This window comes from Heterocephalus glaber, unplaced genomic scaffold (genome assembly GCF_053883595.1).
Source record: "Heterocephalus glaber isolate CG9 unplaced genomic scaffold, H.glaber_assembly_v1.0 deba00001472, whole genome shotgun sequence".
In the NCBI taxonomy this organism is placed as follows: Eukaryota; Metazoa; Chordata; class Mammalia; order Rodentia; family Bathyergidae; genus Heterocephalus; species Heterocephalus glaber.
Genome location: NW_028258315.1, coordinates 38,483,063 through 38,505,815, shown reverse-complemented (window position 1 = coordinate 38,505,815; position 22,753 = coordinate 38,483,063). Strand labels below are relative to the sequence as shown.

General features: G+C 38.5%; 1 protein-coding gene across 37 annotated transcripts in view; it reads left to right on the top strand.

Annotated features, from left to right (window-relative positions):
• Positions 1-22,753, top strand: part of Celf2 (CUGBP Elav-like family member 2) — an 830,356-nt gene that overhangs the window by 741,565 nt on the left and 66,038 nt on the right. For 36 of the 37 annotated variants that reach the window (XM_087181290.1, XM_087181288.1, XM_087181297.1 and 33 more), the window contains 4 exons: positions 1,671-1,719; positions 9,792-9,926; positions 17,603-17,682; positions 21,563-21,721. In XM_087181290.1, the coding sequence (XP_087037416.1) occupies positions 1,671-1,719; positions 9,792-9,926; positions 17,603-17,682; positions 21,563-21,721 (423 nt within the window). The remainder of the gene's footprint in view (positions 1-1,670; positions 1,720-9,791; positions 9,927-17,602; positions 17,683-21,562; positions 21,722-22,753) is intronic. The other variant, XM_087181299.1, reaches the window with a different exon arrangement.

Here is a 22,753-nt window from a genome sequence, read left to right as displayed (position 1 = left end):
GTTGTTCACAGGCCTTAGCCTAGAGCCTGACATATGACAGCTATTTATTTCCATGTTTGCTAAATGGATAAACAGATGCATGCTGACTGGTAGAAGGATACCTTACTCAAAGACTCTATTGTTCTTCTCCAAACATTTTATTTTGTCCTTCTCTCTTAATACTATAGACTAGAAAAAAAAATACTATAGAATAGAGGCCACATTCCTCAGTCCAATCAAGGGTTTTCACAGTGTACTTCTGCCAGCTTCTAAAGGTATATTTTCCACTTTTCTCTGAAAAGACTGGCCAGTTAGGACCCCACACATTCCATCCCTATTGTAGTCTCTGCTCCACAAATTGAGTATCTGAATGAATAAAGTGGGAAGTTGCAGACTTGCTATCTCAAGGCCTGTGTTCTATACAAAAAAGCATCATGCTTTTTTAGGGGAATCAAAGGAGCTCTGAATTATTTAGCCTCATCCTCCCTGTCTCTTCTTCCTCTTGTGTTCTAAAGACCCTGGCAGGCATTAGGTACACATGGTCTGCCTGATAATAATTTCCTATCATATAAGTGCCAGAGCAAGTACCAGTCCCTTTTCATTTAAATTAGATAAAACCCTGAGCTGTGACTTGCAAGAGATGGAAGTCCACTGGGGAAATTAAAGGTTCAGGGAGAATGGGACCCGTTATAATAAAAGCATTTGCACAGCCAGTGATTCCATCCACCCTGTAGCTGTCTATGTTCCTTAGGGTGTGATGAAATATGAAGCCAGAGGACCTTTGAAAGTAGTGTCAAGAATTTATTTTAATTGTAAATGGTGGTAGCATTATGTGCTAGGAGTAAACTCTGTGGATTGTGCACAGTGGTGCATTTGGCATTATATAAATAGCCATGGAGCATTCAGGTCTACCATGATTCAGGATCTCCACCTAATCTGTTTCAAGTTCTTTCTGCTCCTGTATATGTACTGATCATGATCATAAGGCCCATGTCTCCCTTCCACCATCCCTCCCTCTTTCTTTTTTCCTTCCCTCCATACTATCAGTGGCTGTACATTCCTATTCTATATTTAGCATTTAGTAAAAATGACATATTGACACCTAGGTCAGTCAACTGCTGGTCCTTCAAATCACTTATAACTATGAGACCTAAGAAAAATTTATAAAACAGACATCTAGAATGGCCAGAAGAGAAACAAAAATCCACATTTAAATGTGTAGTAAAACAAATTTTTTCAGCATCCTTAGGCACTGCTTATGTTTGAAGCACTTTCTCATTTAACTCTTCTGTGCAAGTGTTATCTCCTTCTTACAGATGAGAAGACTGAAGCTCAGAGAAGTTAAGACACTTGCCCAAGATCACATAGCTGTAATGAATGGCAAAACTAGATATATCTCCAATATAAAGGCAGAAACCATGTTGAGTGGCAGAGCCAGGTTTTGAACTCAAGCTTGACTCCAAAGCCCAAGATATAAAGCACTGTGTTACAGTGTCTCTGACTCAAAAGGGTTATACTGCTGAATATAAAACTCAAGCTTGGTCTTCAACATAGACAATTTTACCTGGGAGAAGTCTTCTTACTATTTGTGCGCTCTTGTAATAACAGCAGTACTGAAATAGTGTCACATTTCTGAAACTGGTTTTACAGTTGTTCAATCTGCCTTTACTTTCTCACTTTTGTGTTTTTAGATGCATCATCCCATTCAGATGAAACCTGCAGATAGTGAAAAGTCAAACGGTAGGTGCTAACCAACTGTCTCATAAAATATCTACTTCTTTAAATTAAAAACTCAGTTGGGGGAGGGATATAACTCAGTGGAAGAGCACCTGCCTAGCATGCAAGAGGATCTGTGGGTTAGATCCCCAGCACTTTAAAAACAAAAGTCAGATGGGGAAGGGAAGAGCCAGCCCCAGCTTCTTTTTCTTTCTGGAAGGTGGAGACTGCTGTCCCAGGAACCTTCTACTGTGATCAGCACAATCAATTCTCTTGTCTCACTTATCTCTACTATAAAGATCTGAGAGACTGTTACAAGGAATGGTTTCCATGTCTCACTGCTTGGAGGTTGCCTGGTGCAAGGTCCTGTAGCATCTGGCTCTTGTCTATCTCCCCCAGCATAATATATGGCTACCTGATGGGTGGGAAGAGAACATAAGCAAGAAAGGAATTGTACATTAAGAATGAGGCTACCTTTTTTTTTCCTTTTCCATTTGCCCTGATTGTTTTATTGCACTCTTCTTTAAATTGTACCAATACATTTGCATCAGAATTCAGCCTGCTAATTAAGTAACTGTACATTTGCTCCAAAAATATGCATTTGATATGATCCATGATATAACTAGGATTTGCCTCTCAAAGGCATTGGAGGATTGGGAGCCCACATTGCTCTAAGTTTTTGCTTCCATTTCTATAAGCCTTCTGTCCTTGTTTTGTTCTTTTAATTTACTGAAATGTATGTTAAAAGAATTGCCTGCCACCTTAGACCACAGAGCTACTCTGTCCCACAAGACTGACATAATCAGCACTGTTTCCTTCCAGCAGGCAGTTTTGCACCTCATTAATTAGTAATCAGGGCAGAAGCCATGCACTTAGAGATCTGCATATCTGCAAATGTAAATTATGATTGGGCTCTAAATCTCACCACAAGGTATTTTTTGCTAACTGTAGTGCATCCCATTTTCTAGCTTCTTCACAGACTAGAAAGTTTTGAAGAAAATTCCAAGTTGCATGATACTGCTAGCACTTGGTTTGTCAGGACTTTCCTCTCAGGGAGCAGACTCCAGTGCTTTCCCCACTGCATTCTCAGGCTTGTACTTTCCATAGTGTGATTTCCCTTTTGCCTATACTGCTTTATCACAAACATGCCATTTAGTGTCAAAAGTTCTAAGATCTGCCACTTCTTTGTTATAAAATCAGATCAAGTTGCTTCACTTCTTAACCAGTTATTCACTGATAACTTACTTTATGCCAGCCACATTCTAGGGGCTGAGGTGCAGCAATAAAGTAAAAAAGGAGAATTAAAAAAAAAAAAAGACTGCCAGAGACTATGTCCCTGACCTCATGGAACTAACTTATATTCAGTCTATTAATTTAAACACCTAATAGTCACTTAAACATGGAACTCATTTATAAAATGGAACTAGTGGTAACTGCCTCACATGGATTGGCTGTTTTGTTTTTTCCCCTTCCTGAGACTCAAGTAAAATATTTGTACCAGTCTTTAAATGATAGAGCACTTGTGTAAAATGTTAATTATATTATTACTGCACAGAGATCTTCCCCTGGTTTTATAGGTTCCTTGTGACCTAATGGCAACTTAAGTGAAAGACCATTTCCTGTGCTCATTACTTGAGCTCTTTTTCCCCAGAGGTGCCTACAGTTGGTCTTATTTCTTAACAGGAGAGAGGAGAGACAAATCTTGTATTTGTAGGGTGAATCCTATCAGTGAAGGTTTACTCAGAGCTTCTGACCACCAAGAGATGCTCCCTGTCCTTGGACTCATAATTCTTTCAACTGTGTCCAGACAAGGGCCATGAAATGAAAGTCAGTGGAAAAACATTTGTCTTCTGAGCATTAGGATGTATTTATAAAAACATGATGAGTTAGAGAACTGAATTGAAAACATATGATTTAAAATATCCAAATAGTTGAAACATGAAGCAGTGTCTTCTTTTGCATTTTCTCCTGAATGTATATATACTCTGACTTAGGAATCCTTTCCATAGGCAAGCTGCCAAGGCATTTTGCTCTGTTTTGTTGTCTCACTGTCCAGTGTCTACACTAAGATGTTTGCTTGAGGTCTAGAACCAAGCACAGCAACAGAATAAAACTACCATGCTGCGGATGCCCCCAGTTTTACATGATCTCAAAAGCCAAGGAGGATTGGGTACTGTTATTACTAGATTTTTAAAAGGGCCTAAAAATGCCCCTTTTTAGGAAGCAGAATGGGGTAGCAATTAATAACTATTTTGAGAAGTCTAGGTTGACTCCTGACTCTGAGCTTATTGGTTGTGTCCTTCAGCAAGATACTTTACCTTACTCAGCCTCAACATCTCAGTTGTAAGAGGGGACTGCAGTAGAGTAGCACAAACTCTTTTTGTAATATCTGCCTTACATGGTTGGTTAAGGATTACATAAGTTAACATCTGTAAAGAGCTTAACATATACCTGGCATGTGGTAAATATTCAGTAGGCTAAGATGTGATAAACTAACAGCATAATTCACCAACCTAGAGAGATGTTTTGGTACCTGCTAAGTGACAGAGGCCTTCTAATAGGGCCATTTCTTCCTTTGCTTTATAGATTGACTTTCATTTTCTGAATTTCTAGCAAAAAGCGTAAATGGAAAGCTATCTTTCAAGAGTCTTCTTTGTAGAGGCTCAAATGGAACTTCACCTTGCATAGGGATGAACAGGTTTCATGGTTCTCTTTGGATCTGATTTAGGAATCAGAAGAAATGTATAATTTTCTAAAGCAAGTGGTAAAACCTGCAGCTCTTTCTGATTCCACAAGGCATTTTTGACAGGTAAGCACAGTTTCAAATGCTCAAAGAGCACAGAGATTTCTTTGGCTTGGATGCTCTAAATAGCTCCTATAGCTGTGAAAGAAATATAACGAGCTCTAATTGCACTTTTATTGAGTTTGCTGACATTTATGCATAGCATAAAGGACTCATCACAGTTAGACAGTTACTGTCTTCATTATCTGTGTGTTCAGATTTCTGAAACTTTATATTTGCTGAGCAAGAAAGGGCTGCTAATCACAGATCAATTAGTGATGGACAAATGAATTCCTGAAATGCAATCACTCTCTGAAGCCCTAACCAATCTAGAGATTCTAATAAAGAACCTCTGTGGTGAGACCAGAATTGTTAGATTGCTCTTAGATCAACCCTGCGCTTTCAGATTGTACTGAATGGGCTTCCTTAACTCTCTGTGCCTTCCTATAGCCTGCCCTTTCAATTGGCTCTGATTTAAGCTGCAGCCTCTATCACATCTATGCAAACTCACAGCATTTTATTTCTCTCCCACGTGCTTCTACTGTGCCAGATTCTAAAAGAAAAAACAAAAAAAAAAATCCCGTTCTAGATAAGCAATAAAATATCAGGGCTCTTAAGAGCACATTGAAATACCCCACTGTCAACAAAATCCAACCTTTTTGCTATTATTCCACTGCAGAAAATTGAGTGATGGTACAAGAAGGGCATTTGAGAAGGTATAGATTTAGGATACTCACATTAACTAGCACAAACATAGTTATGCTTTCATTCTGGGTTCCATATATATACTATTCTGTGCACCATCCAGCTTTTAATCCTCTATAGAAAGTGCCAGCTGTGCAAGATTTAAAAGCAATTGCTGAAGGTAGTCTAGTAGTGTGGTATCGGAAAAGCATTGAGATTGCCTCTGGTTGTATACATGGGTCTTAGTGGCTGGAGCCAGTATTGACTGTTACGTCATGCTTCTTGTTGCAAGGAGGATTGTTTTTACCAATACATGGGGCATATAAATCCTTCCTGCTTTAACCTTCCAACTTCACAACTTGCCAAGTGTCCTAAAAGCCTAGAATCCAGAAATGCTGTTTAAGACCACTGTCTCTCTTTTCTCAAGGCCTCCAAAATCTCTAATATTCATGTGTCAAGTTATGAGCTAACAGAGGCAAGATACCCAAATATTGTTCATGGTAGATGGAGACCTGCAAAGCCTTCATTAAAAATAGGAATCATGGAGTGTTTCCAAATTCATTCACTTTCTCATTTACTGGAAGATGAAGAAATAATTTTGAAATTCAAAGTGGAGCAACTCACAGATATGGAGGCAGTAATTAAATGCCATATGTTAGCACTAACACATTGAAAAGTTGTTAATTAATTCAGGCAGTCCCAAATCCAGGTGTGACTTTGACAGATTGTACACAAGGGTGTTAGCACAGACTTACAATTAAGGATATTTTAAAAATGAAATTTCTATTCCTCTAAGTTAAAAAGTCACCCTTATACTTAAAATATTAACCCTTTCTTATTCCATAAGAGGAGAACTGTAAGTGGCCACTAGTGTGGAACTCCTTGGTTCGGTTGAAGCTATTAATAGAAGAAACCGGATGTGCATCTTTTCTCCCCGGAGGCAGGAACCTTAACTTTTAATTCTTTTTTTTTTCTTTTATTCCCCTAAAGCACCTAGCAGACTCCTACCAGTACAGTAGATTCACTTAAGCAATCCACATTTTCATAGATTGAAAAAAATGAGATACTTACTGCCCATGAATACTCAAGAAAAACTAACCAACAAAGTCATCAAAAAGTGATGAAAAAGTTAAGTGAATTCAAGATACTTATATTTATTTAGAATGTTTACAAAACTGTTAAGAATTCTTAGAACAAGAATCCTAGGAATAAACTTCATGAATAAATTTTCCCTGGACAGCAGGGAAAACTCAAAGGAGAAGAAAGCAGGATAAGTATAGTCACCCTCGATGTTGCTATTAAAGCAATTATGATCCAAGTTTAAGGCAACAGAGCAACTTTGGCTAGTGAAAGATTGAGAATGTCCAGCTTCCTTTATGCCTGCACATGTACGTGAGCCCACCCAGGCACAGGAAGAAATTAGCATTTCAAATAACATGATTGATATGTTTCCTTTTTTTTGTCTTTAGCTAATACTTGTTATTTTTTAAAACATGAATTATCTTCCTTCTGCCAGGCTGAGTTTATCCTTATTGATGGCTGGGAAGTCAGGATTTCCTCATAAGTGGTATCCATTTTCTTAATATCCACCTTAGGAAAAAAATATCATTTTTTAACTTACTCAGGAGCTATATATTTAATTTACTGTAGCATTACCCTGGAGCTCAAAAACCTGTGAATTCTTTTAGCTAAACACCATAATTATAGGGTTACCCAAGAAATTAGGGATCAAGTGGGAATTTTTCATTTGCATTTACTTAAAAGAACTAAAAACAAGTCTTTTCGAGGTAAGAATAAATACAACAGGAATTTTATTTTATTCTCATAAAGATGTCAGCCATAGTTTCTGGAGATAGGAGTCTTAGAGATGAGAAGGAAGGAGGAGTAAGATCAGCAAACTAGAAGTCTTTCCCACCCTCTTTTGCCTCATTTCAGTCAGTTCCATTCATTTCCCTCTCCCTGTCCCTTTCAAGTAAATGCCACATCCTCGTAGGGCCTGCCTGACCACAAGCCTCCTGTGTGAAGGCGGCCAGGCACCATGGATAGGCTGTGGTCATCCTGATGTTGGAGACCACAGAAAAGAAAGACCCTAGCCAGGGATTCTGAAACTTAGCTGTGCCATGCTGCCTTTTGACTGCTAGGTTCTTGCCAGTTCAGAATAGATCCTTGGTACCTCATTTATTGAAGGTAGTTTCATTTATGCAGTACAGAGAACTTTGACTGGAAATCTTTCATCAAAATGCAGAAAGTCAGGTACACAGCCATCTCCCTCCAAAGATTTAGAGTCCAGCACACTGTTGTTTGGTTTACTTCAAATCTCAGCATAAGCAATGACCTTTGACAGCCTGTTGTTTCCCCTAGTCAATGATCTGCTCCTCTGCAGATGAAGAAGCAAACAGTGCTTGCCATATTCAGTTCAAGTTGTTTTCCTCTGCCTACCCTAAATACAATCCTCTTATTTCTCAGTGTTATTTGCCTTGCCTAGTTAGTACCTTCTACCCTCCCACTACCAGTCTACCCAGATCCTGACCATGCTTCTTCAGGTCCAGCTTCAGGACCCCAGAAGAGCCCTAGAGTTTCTCTGCATTATCTCAGGAACTTCACTGAGTGTGGAGAGAGACTGAGTGGAAGGGATTCTGCACACCACTCCAGCTGTCCCCACCCGCAAGTGCTTCAGTGGACAGATGCATGGTGCTGGGCTGCCTTCTCTGCAGTGTTTGGGAGAAAAAGAAAAAAGAAAAGAGTGTAAACACTCATCATATCAGTGACAAAAATGAGGCCCTGGGAGTCAGTAAGTTCTCCAAGGTCACACATCAAGTTAATAGCAGCCCTGGATCTAGAACCCAGATCTTACCACCAATGCTACTCTCCCCTTTAAGCCTCCTGTTTCCTCTAAACTGGCAGAAACACAATAGTCAGAAAAGAACACTGAGTGTGGAAGTAGGAAGTCAGCTGTGGTCCAGGTTAGACCACATTTTGCTGAATGATCTAGCCAAATCCCTTTCCTTTGCCAAGGCTTCAGGGATCTCTTTTACAAATAGACAGAATGGTTCTCAAGTCTCTTATTTCCAGTCTAGAATTCTGGGACAGAACATTTAGCTGACTCAGTTAGTTCTTCAAAGCTGTACTGCCTAATCTAGTTACCTGGGACTTCTAAAACTTAAATTAATTAAAATGAAGTTACAGGGCCAGGGATTTAGCTCAGTGGTGCCACCGCCTGCTTCGCAAGCGCAAGGTCCCGAGTTTGATCCCAGGAACCAAAAAAAAAACCTGACGTTACATTCAAAAATCAATTCCTCCATCACATTAGCTCCTTTAAAGTGATCCACAACCAACATGTGGCTTTAGCTATATATTGACAGTACAGACATAGGATTCTTCCAACTCTGGAAGAGATGCTTGTGGATTAAATGACAATGAGACATTATCCAAAAAGGACTAGCTAGGACTCTGTAGTCTCTGGAGCAGCTGGCTATCCTTTTTTTTTTTTTTTTTTTTAATTCTAAGAAATGGATTAAAATGAAGAAATAGAGAGGAAAAAAAGGACTTCTCCCCACTGGTATCTATGACATCCTAAAAAAGAACTCTCTCAAAAAAAAAAAAAAATATTGAAGCACTGTCCTGAAATCATTTATAACCTTGCCTTGTTCAGGCTAAATGTAGGTCATGTATTCTAAGCATGGAGATTTTGAGGAAAATCTCACAGGTCATCAAAAGTAAAACTTGCCTTATCTTTCCCTTTATCAGATTTCAATTTGCAAGTCCTGTTTTAATACTCAAAAGGTATCTCTCTCTCAAGGATCCTACCTTCAAGTTGTTGGAATAGTATCACTCCCTCCTGCTCTTATTTTCTCAAGAAAAGCCTGCAGCCATTGGAGGTGATTCTCAAGTAGCACCAGCCAGCTTCTCTGATTAACATTGGCTTCTCCTTCAGCTGTAACCAGCCTGGCTGGTTAAAACCAGGTGCAGAACCTACTAGGGACCTATTTAGGAACCTAGTTAGCACCTCACAGCCACTGCCTCTGGAGGGAGGACTATACTAGCTCTCCAAAGAAATGGGACTCTGATCTCCTATTCTTCTCTAGATCAGTGGGAACTAAGCTACTCAAATTGGGGAAAAATGTTTTCTTCCCTTGGATCCTTTGTTCAAAGATGCATTTACTGTTTTACTACATCTGCTCCTATGCCATTTTCTCTCTTGATCTTTCTCTTTCCTTATCTTTCTCTTTCCTTGTCTTTCTCTTTCCTTGTCACTAAAGTTAAAAGAATATCTACAAAAAGCCCAAATTAAAATATGTATTCAAAAATGTCTTTGTGCAGTGTTTGGTGATTACATAAGTATTTTATAATCTTAATAACACCTACTGTTAATTTCTGGATGGGAAAAAGCATTTCACAATGTTCTGTGTCCTATTAATTCATCATATTAGTAAGAAGTGGCTTGAAGAGAGATGAAGTGTTCAGGAAGGATAGGGAAGAGGGAGATGCAGGATGGGGCAAGTGGGAGGAAGAAGGTAGACAAGATCATTCATATTCACATAGTAGGGGCTGGTTTGATACAGGAATAAAGCATTGATTACAAGAAAAAAGATGAAATGCCTTTTTCTCATTCATTATTTTTACCTCCTAGCTGTGGAAGACAGAAAATTGTTCATAGGAATGGTTTCGAAGAAATGTAATGAGAATGATATCAGAGTGATGTTTTCTCCATTTGGCCAGATAGAAGAATGCCGGATTCTCCGGGGACCTGATGGGCTAAGTCGAGGTGAGTGTGCTGTGTATAGAGTCTCTTTCCTGGAGTGCTAATTAGAACTCCGTGTCACAGTCAAGGTAAATGCAGGCACCACATACAGCAGGAGATTGCCCTGAAAAGGGTCCCATGTAGTAAAGTTATCCATTGTGAACTTTCCACCTTAGCTGCAATTTCCACCTTTTATTTGTCAGGTTGAGACAATCTGAGTGCCAACATGTTAGCACAGGTTATCACTGTCACATAGGAGGTGGACAGGCTGCCCTATTGCTACATATCCTTTTTCAACCTCAAAGCAGATTTGGGGGGCGAGCAAGAGATGAGGACAATGAGAGTTGATATTTTCTGTTTCCCCTTAGTCCCCTGACTTTGTGCCTGTGCCTGAGATCATCATTGAGGGTATGGTTCTCCCAACAAGCAATGCAAGCCAAGAAACTTGCTGCTCATGCACAGTGCTGGGCAGATGCAGGCTCAGGATGCCTGGGCCTTTCCAAAGTCTTAGAGTTTTGTTTCAAAGAGTGAAGCTTCTGGAGTCTCCAGGTCAGGAAGTCCTTTTTAAGTGACTTTGTCCTGAAAAAGACTGTAGGCTCATCCTTGCCACCATGATAGAAGCAAAAGCTGTGGCTCAGAGCTGTGATGAGTATTTTTATAAGTAGGTATGCAGAATAGTGGGAGATCACCTTTCTCTTCCATTTTTCTTCCCCTTAACAAGTTAGCACATCTCTTTCCTTCACCACTCAGGAAGATGAACCCTGAGAGGTACAGTTATCTGGCTGCAGTTTCCAGAGGCAGTCCAAAGTGAAAGTGTACACTAGAAATCCATGTTTTTGCAACAGAGAGAGGCTTGCTCTATTATTAGTGCAGTGACCAGTGAAATTTCCATCAGGCTAATTAGGAATTTTTTTCATTCTTACACTCTGAGCCTAGGCCAGCCCTGGCACCCAGGCCACACACCGAGGGAGTCAGGCCATAAGTAATCAGGCTCCTATTTTCATCTGTCACATTACTTTTACCTAATTTCAGCATCGTGTGAGGAAGAACATTTGTTGTTTTGATTTTTAGACATAAAGCTTCAGGATGTCAGCTTCTAGAATTAAAGGCCCAGAGAACAAATGTTACACCTACATCCACCTCCAGAGCCTCAAAGTCTAGAGGAAAGTCAGGAGGAGGTGGAACAAGCACCCTACTTTTGATTCCTGTATTTTCTTCTGAAGGCGGGGGAGAAAAAGGAGGGCAACATGGAAATCAGTTTATGCATTCTCTAACAACTTCTGAAATCCTTTTTATTTCATCCCACTTCAAAGATGTGATTCTCTAAAAGCTGAACAAGCTATTGAGTGTGATCCCCTGAAAAACAGCTCCATTACCTGAGCCTCAGCTGTAGCTTATCACCTGTCCTGCATTACTGTCCCCCCAAATAGTCCATCATGGTGATGATAACCTCCAAGCATAACCTCCAAGCAAAAGGATAGCAGGAGCACCATCATAGCCAGTTCAACCAGCAGACCTCCTAATCACACTTGACCATCCAGTTCTACTGCAGTCATTTCATATGTCTAATTATTTTCATACATCCACTGAGGCAGACACACCAGGAGACCAAAATACCATGGAAAAGGCAGTGAGGCTAGAAGAACAAAATACGTAGGAAAAACATGACAGCATTCTTGTAATCCCCTTTCTGCTTCCAGTTTAACTAGATCCCTGTTGGCTTCTGTTATTCTCAGGCCCACTTCAGTGTTATCATTGTATTTTTCATTCCCTAAGGTATAGAGCATGGAGAATGGACCAAAAGGAAGACCCTTAAATTAAGCAGGGTGAAATCTATAGTGGCTTAGAGGTCAGGAACCCCCAGATGCCAATTCTAACATGGTATATGACCTCAATTCATCTTCCTATCTCTCTCCCTTAGTTTACCCATTTTAAATGACAGCAGTAAAAATATCTGCCCTGTTTTTACCACAGGGAGTTATTAATGACTAGTACGGTAGCTTTTTGTCTAACTTTACCATCTGCATAGGTTAGTAGAGACCTTGAATGCAAAGTGTGAGTACCAGATTCCTGCTCTCCCTCAGGCTGGTCTGCCCCATTTATGGAATGACTCTTCATCTCACTGTCTGTCTGCCTGGGGAGACAGGAGTTAGTAGCAACATTGCCCTGCACTTCGAGCTCCCTGTGCATGCATTAGTTGTTTCTGCACATAAGATTTTAAAGCAGCCACAACTTTCATGGGAAAGAGTGGGACTCACGGTACTTAACAAGAGAACTGTAGCTAATTTGATCTGCCATTTGGTTGATTAACCAGCACTTGACACCAGAAGCAGCCAGTTTCTGAAACAAGTTATGGGAGCCCTCTCGTCAATATTTTATGCAAATAATGGTTCAATGTAAGGAGGAGAATACCCCTCTCCTTTTTTTAATGGAAAAGTAATTCCTTGTGAACTGATGAGAAGTCCCTATTGGAAAAAAGAAAATGTTCATTTATAGCTATTTATTCTGAATATAAAGAGAGATAGTGGTATGTTTTCCAATTAGCAGGACCCAGGAACTCCTGGCTACCAGGGCCTGCTCCTGAATCAGTGCATTTGTTAATAAAACAGTTCTCTTTCATGCTACTATTCTGCTTTCATTAAAGAATTACTGTTTTCAATCAAATATTAATGATGCTGCAGATAAAGGGCACTCAGCATTTCTGGGTGTCTGCTGCTGGCTCAGCTGTTTAGAAAATACATACATAAATTAAGTTAGAGCCACTGTCTTTAAAAAGTAAAAATTATAGTCTGCATATTGGCCAGATGGAATATTTTAAAAGTCTCACCAGAACAGCCAATGTTTCAGGAAAGACACATGGAAGTTGACATGACTCTACCTGGACAACACCTTATACCTGCCAAGCACATGAAGCTACTCAGCAAATAATGAGGTCTCTTCCTCACTTTGGCCAGTATGCCTACATCCAAGTATGCATTTACCCTTTGGAGACGGTAACCCTTTCCAGTATCTTTACTAATTTTGAAAACATGGTTTGTGATGCTTTAGACAGTTTATGATACTCAGGCCCTTCTGCAATGATAACTCTACCTCTGGAGACCCCGCCATGAACCTTCATTGAGTAAACAAGCAGGACACCCTGGGTCCACCTATGGCAATTCAAACAAGATGTTTACTGCCAGAAGCAAAGCTTGAGGTTTCTAAACCAAATATATTTATTTGACAATGTCACCTTAGCATGTTGATTTCCTAAAATATACGTGTTCTCACTTACCCATAATCCTACAGGTTAGAATGGACTGTTTAGGTACAACCCACAGGGTTTTCTGCACCATGGCAATTGAGTATCTGTAACTTGGAAACAATGAAGAAGTTTACTTCATTTTTCTTTCCCACAAAATGTAGTCAAATCTTCACCACCATTTAAGGTAACTTTCTGCTTGTTTAAGAATATTCCAGCTGTGTTTATGATGTTCAACATTCTCCTGCCAAAACCCTTGACAAATGAATTGGTAATATTTTCAGTGATGCTGGTGAGCACAGACTGGATTTAGCCATTAAATACTCGTTTGTTTTTGCTGTATATGGAGAAGACTCAATTTTGATAACTTTTTAGCCCTGCTTTCATACCTGAACATTCAGATATGTAGAAATGTTTTATCACATGCATTACTAACTGCATTTTGCCATCTTTTCTAAATACAGTCTCCCAATCTCATTAGTGATGAGGTTTTGCCAACTGTTACACAGGTCCTAGTCTGCACTCAGCATCAGGTACCAGAAAATGAACGCTGTCTCCATGCCAACATTAAATAAACTACCCAGCATTGAGAATGGTGCTTTAGAAGACTAATTTTGGTATTATACTGGTACCATCTATCTGATCAGTCTGGCACTACTAAAAGGCTGATAGGAATTTATAAACAAGTGTTCCATAGGTTTAAGTCCCCTTCACTTGCACAAGTTATTTTAAATTATGCTTCTTTCAGTTGAAATATAGCGGGCTGCTGTACCTCTTTCTTAGAAGTAGCAGAAAAGCAAGAGGCTGTGGCATTGTTCAGGCTTTTAGAAGTACCTATATTTTTCCCCCTTTTGAGGTGAAGCAAGAATTCATCTACTTCTGTAAAATTCCCTTGCAGCTGAGAGAAAAGGTAGAACAACTAAGTTAAGATACCCTTTCAATTGAAATGACAAGTGTAATAGATGTGTTCCAAAAATCTCTGTGACAGGGCTTCGTGCCTACCTTAGATCCTATCTGTGGGAGGAAATTACTTTGCAAAACCTTTCCCCAGTCAATCCTCCATCTGTTTTAGCAGCAAGAAGGCAACCTCACTAGAGTAAGAGGGACTCAACTCCTTTTATTTCAGTTAGTAATTTCTGACATCTAAACGTAGAGATAATAATTAATTGCAAGGTAAATTACAGGTTGACCACATTTACAGATGGCCCTCTTTCTTTCTTAGTTGTCTTTTGCTATTATGTATTGGGGGGGGGGGTCTTAGACAAAAATATACATATATCTGCTATCATACCTAAACCAAAGAAAGAAATGCAGCTTCATTATTTTAATGCTTTTATCCCTCCCATACCCCAGTCTAATTTCTACAGCATTATGGTCAGTTGTCAGAGAACAGATTGCTGAGAAAGCACATTCAACAGTCTGCAGTAGTTAAGGGCTGACACACTACAAGATCAGAGCTGTGTTCTGTCAAGACCCAATGAACTCAACTGCATGAAAAAGCTTGTTTTTAGTAAAAGAAAGGACCAATTATGACCTAAGTTATTTCTGTCCAATAGAAAGCCTTCTAGCTGGCTTATAAGAAAAAGTCAGCCACCAGTTTCAATGATAGACACTCCTGTGCATCTATGTTAGTAAAAAGCACAGATCAGAGGTCTAATCCTGAAGCCACCACTGTGTTTGCACTGGTATTAAAAATTAAAATCAATCCAGAAGACTGCCACAATCTCCTGTTTTAGAGAAATTACAAAGGTTAACAAGCTACTACTCCAAGAAACATTTAGTTCTAGAGCTTAACTTCATGCGGAGTGGCATAGAAAGTGAAAGTTTTTGACATGTACTCCCACTTTATAAATGACTCAGTAATTCTTTTCTCTTAAGTAACTGAACACAGCACACAGTACAGAACTTGACAGAAGCCCCTAAGGAGACAGCTTGTCTCCTACTGCACCATTGCCAATAGAATAAAAAGGTTAAAGGAATCATCAAATTTGTCAGATCATTTTTTTGGATGGGGAAGATTGTATAATTAGAACCATCAGATGAGTTTTTAATTGCAGGTTTCATAGAGGAAAAGGCAGCAGTTTGAATTTATAGAGACTTAATTTTATTGTTCTTTTCCTAGTACTTTTCTTTTGAGACCTGCTAATTGCTTTATCTTTCTAAGTTACTTAGAAAAGTTCTGTTTATATGAAATTGTGGTAAATGCATAAACTGTGCCTTATTGATTCTTATTGATATTTTACATATTTTTAATGCATTTTAACCTCCACTTGGAAACTGTCAGTTTGGCACATGTTCCTGGATAATAGGATCAAATGAAGTGAATGTAACAACCTTCTTGACTATTGAAAGCAGAATTAGTTCAGGCTTCACATGGTTTCAGATATATCCTCATTAGATGGTTTGCTTTTGCTTCCATGAAGTCTAAATGCAAGAAATAGAAAAATAAAATCATTTACTGTTTTTTCTTCTGTATAATGTTCTCAATGATTGTAACGTTTCTGAAAAGATATTACTTTAAAACAGATGGTAAATTTGAGACTCTATCATTTAAGACCTCACCATCAGCGTGGAAGCCAGTAGAGGTACTGTCATCTGTCTCACACTCTATTACACACATTGTGAAGATGCCTTAGAGAAAGCCACTAAATTGCTTTTATTGATGACAAAAGCTACAATCAGTCTAGGTACAGGCACAGTGTTCAAATAGTAAACCTCATCAGCCATCCTCCGGTGGCTGTATATGTTACGGTTCAGCATTCATGGCAAGCTAGATTTCATTCAGGCTTCTTAAGGCCAGCTTAACCAGGAAGTGAATGTGACATAAATTTCCCATGTACAGAAAGTTTTATGTATCAAAAATTACAACACGATGGAAAAGAAAAAAATGCATTGACTTATTTTCATGACTGGATGTCACTGTGCGTTGGGGGTAGTGGGTAGGCACTGCTTTCTCCTATTGTTGTTTGATTAAAAGGTGCTAGTACAGTATTGACTTGATAATCTCACCAGGTACACATGCAGAGCAAAAGAAGAAAATATATTTTATGGCTCACAAATTGATTGACATAAACCAAACAATCTGCTGGTGGTTTGAATGTAGAATATTCTATTTTGCTTATTGGCCACAGGGGCAACAATCTCATATTGTTGATGCCAGAATTCTGCTTTCATGCATTCACTCTGAAATGACAATAGGCTTCTGCCTCTCAGTGTTTAGATCTGCTTCATTTGGAAATCTTTTAAGTAGTAATAATAATAATGTTTTGAGGAAATTGAGTGGAACACTAAATTATTCTCTGATACCTAAGTTCAAACTGTGCAAGGCTAAAGAAGCTGAAAATCAATGCACTTTTAAAGTCATTAGAGATCATAAGTGAAATAAGTTTGTATTGCTGTAGCTAAGCTTTTAGTGTGCTATGGTATTATTATAAAATCAGCCTGAATCTGCATTAATTTCATAGTCTTTTTCTCTAAGAAGCCCAAGGATGCATGATGAATAAAATGTAAATTTCTGAAGGCAGTGTTTTTATTAGTGCAAAGGGCAATGAGTCGTGTAGTTGGAGCCGTGACCTGCACGGTGGCCAGTGCTGCTACAAGAAGCAAAAACTGGCACTACAGATACTAGTTATTTTATAGCACACAAAAAAATAAACATTGAAAGCTTTCAAGTCTCACAATAGACATTCAGAAAAATGTACATTGTCTTATGTATGTTGTACTTTAGATCAAGTACCTCATACATTTCAGAAAGTCACAATTATGAAAAGTCATGAAGATTTGTATACAAACAAATCCAATGCAAATTTTTAAGTTTTATTTTATATGTGTTGTTGAATATTCTCAGAGCAATAAAGCATTAGTTTTTATTAATAATAGTTTGTAATAGATTTGGTATATTTGTTTACATTTGAATAGCATTTTAAATTTAAACATATAGATTTTTTTAACTACCCTAAAGGAATTATATATACTTATTTGCTGGCATTTTGAACTCCTGAAAGCTGTTAATTTGCCATTAGTTTGAAGACTTTCTTATTTACTCCTTAAAAATCAACAGTAAAATGTGAAATACAAAGCCCTGATGTGTGGATGCCCTCAGTATAAAGATTGTCAGCGTAGGAGAAAATGGGAAAAGCAACTTTTTATTTTAGAAAATGCAAACTAGATCTTGCTAGTTTCAAACCCTGTGGCTAAAAGGTATCCAGCTTCTTCCCCTAGTTTCCACTTTAAAAATAAACTAATAAATCTTTCTGCTTTGGTCAGATTAGCAAGTCAGCACTGAATAAAAAGCAAAATAAGATAAAACCAAAGAGAGAAGTTGTTTATTTTTATGTACTACTGAGAACAGTGTCGTCTTGTGGCAGTTCTCGTAGACTGTGTTGGTTTAACAAGCGTCCAACCCTTTTGTCTTGTTGTTTTTTGTCTTTCCTGCTCCCTGTCCCCTTGTTTCCCACAGGCTGTGCGTTTGTCACATTTTCTACAAGGGCAATGGCACAGAATGCAATCAAAGCCATGCATCAGTCTCAGACCATGGAGGTACTGTATCATCTGCCCTTTCTTTGTTTTCTTTGTGCAAATGATGGGGAATGGTAAAGCAATTCTCTCCTGTGTGGATTGTTCACATGACAATCACAGATTTAAACTCTGAATATCTCACTTTTCATTCATTCATTCATATTCATCTTCTCTCTGTCTCTCTCCTCTCTCTTCCTCCCTTCCCCTTCCCACCTCTTTCTCTGCATTTTCCCCTAATGACTTGAAATGCATTTAGTAAAACCTTCCACTTGCTCTGCAACTATCTTTTGAGCCTTTTATTGGAGTAGCACAGGTCCTACGTTATAAAATCATAAGATACTTTAAGCAAAGTATCATTCTGGACCTCAAAGATTAAATACATTCCCCACTGTAGGGTTGGTATGGATTAATCAATAACAGGCCCCACCCCGAATTGCTTGCCCTGTAATAAGTCACATGGTTCTTTAAAAAAAATACAGGGTAAATTTATGGTTAATGTAATCAAACAGAACTGTTTTTTGCATCTCAGAAATGTTGGGGAAAGTTAATACTTCTCCCACTTAACAGTTAAATGCTACTTTATGAGAGTCTCCTGAAAAAGTAGATTTGTCACCTTACGTACAAATGAGCAATAGCAAAGAAACATAAAGGCTCAAATTTGGTCTCCTAATGAGAGATAGTAATTTAGGCAAAGAGCAGTACACTGGTGTGAATGTATACCTACAAGTATAGGTAGATGGCTCTCTACTTTTAGTCTGTGATTTGGGTCATGGCCTTTCAGAATTTTGCACAAAAGCATTCCAAGAGTGATATGCTGTTATTTATTCTGTACTGTCCGACAGAATCATCTGGGAGTGCATGTTCTGCTGTATTCCGTACATTGTATCTTTGTGTATGGGTGATCTTCTCTGGAGGTGGTGGCCTTGTGGTGTTATCTGAAGCTGTGTTTTCATATTTTGAAAAACAAAAGATATTTTCAGCTTTATTTAACATGCAAAAAGTTATTGTTTGAGCTGCTTTTTTGCCCCCATTTTTGGAGGTTTTCTTTTTTTTGTTTGTTTGTTTTTGGTTTTTTTTTGCAATGCTGCCTCTCCCAAAGCATGCAGGGAGCTAAGTGATCATTATGCGTCATGTTTTCTGGGCAACTTTTTTATAATGAATCAAAAGGTGGGTGGAAAGGGGGGAAGGCGTGTGCATGGCATTGTCAGTAAGTGTTCACTGTACTTTTCTGAGTTGTGATATCAGCATTGCAAAGGTTACTGTCTTTTTTGAATATTCATTTTGACTTTGATATTCCTAACATATCTTATATAATTGATGTGTTTTCCTTTCAGTGCAATGCATTTTTAAGACACTCTCACCCCCCCCCACTCCCCACCTGAAGGCAAGCTCAGGTGAAAATCGGCCATAATAGGAAATAATTAGCAGGATTTGAAATATCTAGGAACGCAGTCTTTTACAACATGCAATCGTATGTGATAATGTTTTGATTTCCCCTTTTTCTTAGGCTGCTCCATTTTTGTGGGTTTCCAGCTATTCTTCAGAGGAAATTAAAATCTAAGAACTGTTGGGGGGGAGTATCTGTATTTGTCTTCCATATATGCTTTTACTCTTAATTTCTTTTATTTCCTGTAATTGAGGGCTTTATACCCAAATTGGTCTCTCCTTAGGTAATTTTTTAACCTAAATTCTTTCAACTATTAGAAACATCCCTTCACTCAGAGCACCCCCAGTGAGGCCTCCAAGAATGCTGATGGAATCTGATTTTCCTGCGTTCCCACAGAAGACTTGAGATCATAAGGCAGAACCGGGCATGAACCAAAACCAAGAAACATAAGGCTTTCATAATAGATCTGTTCTGGGGGTTGGGGTATATTTATTTTTAAGAAATCATTGATCCTTTATTAGTATCTCTAGTATAAGAAAATCAAATTTGGTATACTTGTTTTTAAAACTGGACATCCATACTTAAACAAAGGAGCCCTCAGACACTTTAATCAAAAAACTGACATTTAAATAGAATGATGCAGTTACATTATAATTGTACAATTGAAGTTGTTTGCTTGGTCTTTTAAACTAATCCTGTTATTTTCAAGACTCTAGGATCTTCAACCAAACTCTATTCTCCAATTTAAAATGATTTAAATAGTAAAAGAATAAAGTCTTCAGTTTTATAGGGAAACTTCTGTTTCTCCACTTTTCTCCACTTTATTCCCACATATTTTCTCTTTCATGATTTAAACAAGTCATTTTTAAAGCCATAATCATTGGTCAACTTTCTGCTTTTATACCTTTTTTTTAGTATTTAAGGAAGAAAAGAATAACAAATGTACTATTAGGAGGAGATGCTATCATTTGTTATGTAATACTTTTGATGTAACAATAACAACTCTTTCATGACAAACCCTTCTCTACATAATTTCTGTCTTCAAAGTATTTTACTTTTTAAAGTAATGGAGTACTGAAATATAAAGAAAAATGAATTACAGGGTTTTTTTAATAGTAGAAACATTGTTTTTATGCACTTGACTGACATTTAACATTCTCTACCATGACTCTGCCTACCAGAGCTGAAGAGTCATAGGCTAGAAATTCAACATTGAAGTAGTCATCTCACTTTCTTCACTTTTTAAAAAAATGAAAGATAAGATGACAGCATGTATTTGTAGCTACCTCCCCAATAACAACTCAAGGTAATAAATAAAAATATGCAAGTTTGTTTTCTAGGAGAAATAAAAATGACCCAAAGGGAATGGAAGCAAATAGCCTGGTTAAATAGGAATATAACATTTCTGAGAGGAGAAAAGAGGGGACTATTATCATGCTGAGTATCATTATAAGTTTTTATTTAATCACTGGATAGAATTACTTCTTTTTACCTCAGCAAAATGAAATAGCTTGAACGGTGATGGTATGTACAGGCAAGACACATTGGGAAGGAGAAAAACTAGGGAAGGAACATTACCAAGTGGAAGATGTTTCAAACGTGCTTTGGAGAGGATTGTGCTTGAGATACTAATCTATTATTTTCCTAAAGAATGTATCTACCTCAAAGATGAATTCATCGTATTGTATGACTTTTGGCTTTTTCTTTCTCACTACCCCTACTCCTTGCCTCTTAAAGGAAATTAAAACTGAAAGAAGCTGCTAGAATGGTAAGATTCATTAGGGAAAGAAACAGTAGAATCCTCCTTCTGCCATTTAAGATATACTGTATCTCCTTTGACTAGACTATGCTTCTGGTTCCTTTGGTTTACAGTTGTTCTAAGGATTTCGGATAGGGTAGATGTGCCATAGAAGGAAGACAGACCTTTCTGAAAACATGAACTATTACTTTGATCAGTGCCTATGTTTTTTATCACTTTCCTTCATCCACATTCCTAAAATGAAACCCACTTCTCCCTATTACTATTGGATTAGTATGATTTCCACAATTCCCAGGTTCAAATTACATAATTAAAAATTGGAAATAGTAAAAAAAAAAAATGAATGAATGAATAACATTGTTATTCTAAATTCTCCTCTGACAAAGACAAGGCTGTCTTTAAGACTTGCCAGCCATGAGACCTAAATAAAAATAAGGTCTTTTGTCTCAAAGGAACCCTGGAAGGTTGAAGAAAGACCCATGAAGACGGCAGGATAGCTAGTTTGATAATCAGAGTAAGGAAGTAGATGGCTGGACCAAGCACCAGACAGCCCACCCCCACCCCAAACAAGCCAATGATAGATCTGGAGTTTTCTGTTGATGATACTATTCTGAGAAGGAATATCAAACCATTCTTAAATCATTCTAGACCATTCCATGCGCTGCAAGATAGTTAAGGGATCCAGCGCTGACTGTCATGAGAAGATTCAACCAGGCTGTAACTTCCTCTTCGCTTTCCAATATGTCTGACCACAGGGCTGCTCTTCACCTATCGTGGTGAAGTTTGCTGATACTCAGAAGGACAAAGAGCAAAGGCGCCTCCAACAGCAGCTTGCACAGCAGATGCAGCAGCTCAACACTGCCACCTGGGGGAACCTGACGGGGCTGGGTGGACTTACCCCACAGTACCTGGCGGTAAGTGCTAGAAAAAATCCTGCATAGTGCCCCTGGGACTCTGGAAAGCTACTTTTGCCCTATGTATGCTAAAGAACTCATTTTCTGTACATTTTGACTCCCACAAATTAATGAAATCAGTTCATAAGCAGAATATTTTTGCAAGTTAAGTGATTAACCTAAGAATATGACAGATTTAATTCTTGTCTAAAGCAACATGAACAAAGCTCCATAGGCTAAACTTCAAACCAGTGTTTTGAGACATCCTAAAGCCCTGTGTTAGAAGAGAGGCCACATGCTTGAGAGCTGATTTTCTGATAGTGAGAGAGCTAGCCGAGAACTTGCTGGGGGGCAGGTCAGTATGTGTCCTGTCTGGGTCTCAGCTAAAAATCTCCTGAACTGCAAGGGACCGTAATATTGATTATGCCCAAAGCAGGCTGTAAAGAGTTAACCCCATGATTGGCTTTTTATAGGAGTGAGTCCAGCCAAAGCTGATGCACTGAGGTCAAAGTAACTCACACCCAAATTCTGTTTCCACAACTAAAACCTTCTGACTAGAAGGACAGTGTTCTAATTACAACCATATATTTTGTCGATTTTGTTCCTAATTTGCCTTGCCCTTAATGAGCCTTGCTTACATTAATTTTCATAGAAACCACACAACTGCATATCTTGCATGTAGCTCACCTTTACCCCAAGTGATTACCAATAAAAATCAGTGGCATGGACTGGCAAGGACTTTGTCGGTTGCTCCAGCATTGTTTGCCCTGGCACCCTACTTTCTGTCTCTCTTAGTTGTCTTTTAGGTTTGTTTTTTTTTCTCAGGCCTGTGTTGTACACTGGGCAAGAAACTAGAACCTAACTGCAGGGGCCTCCAGTACTGAACTTTCTGTGATCCTGGGTCTTCTCAATGGAATTGTGTTGATGAAATAAAATATTTCATTCTTCACTTATCTGAAATCAAAGAAATTAGGTCCTATTTCAGGCCGAACAGACCCAATTCTCTGAACCATCCCTTACATTTTAAAGCTTTTAAGCCTTCACATTCTTGTG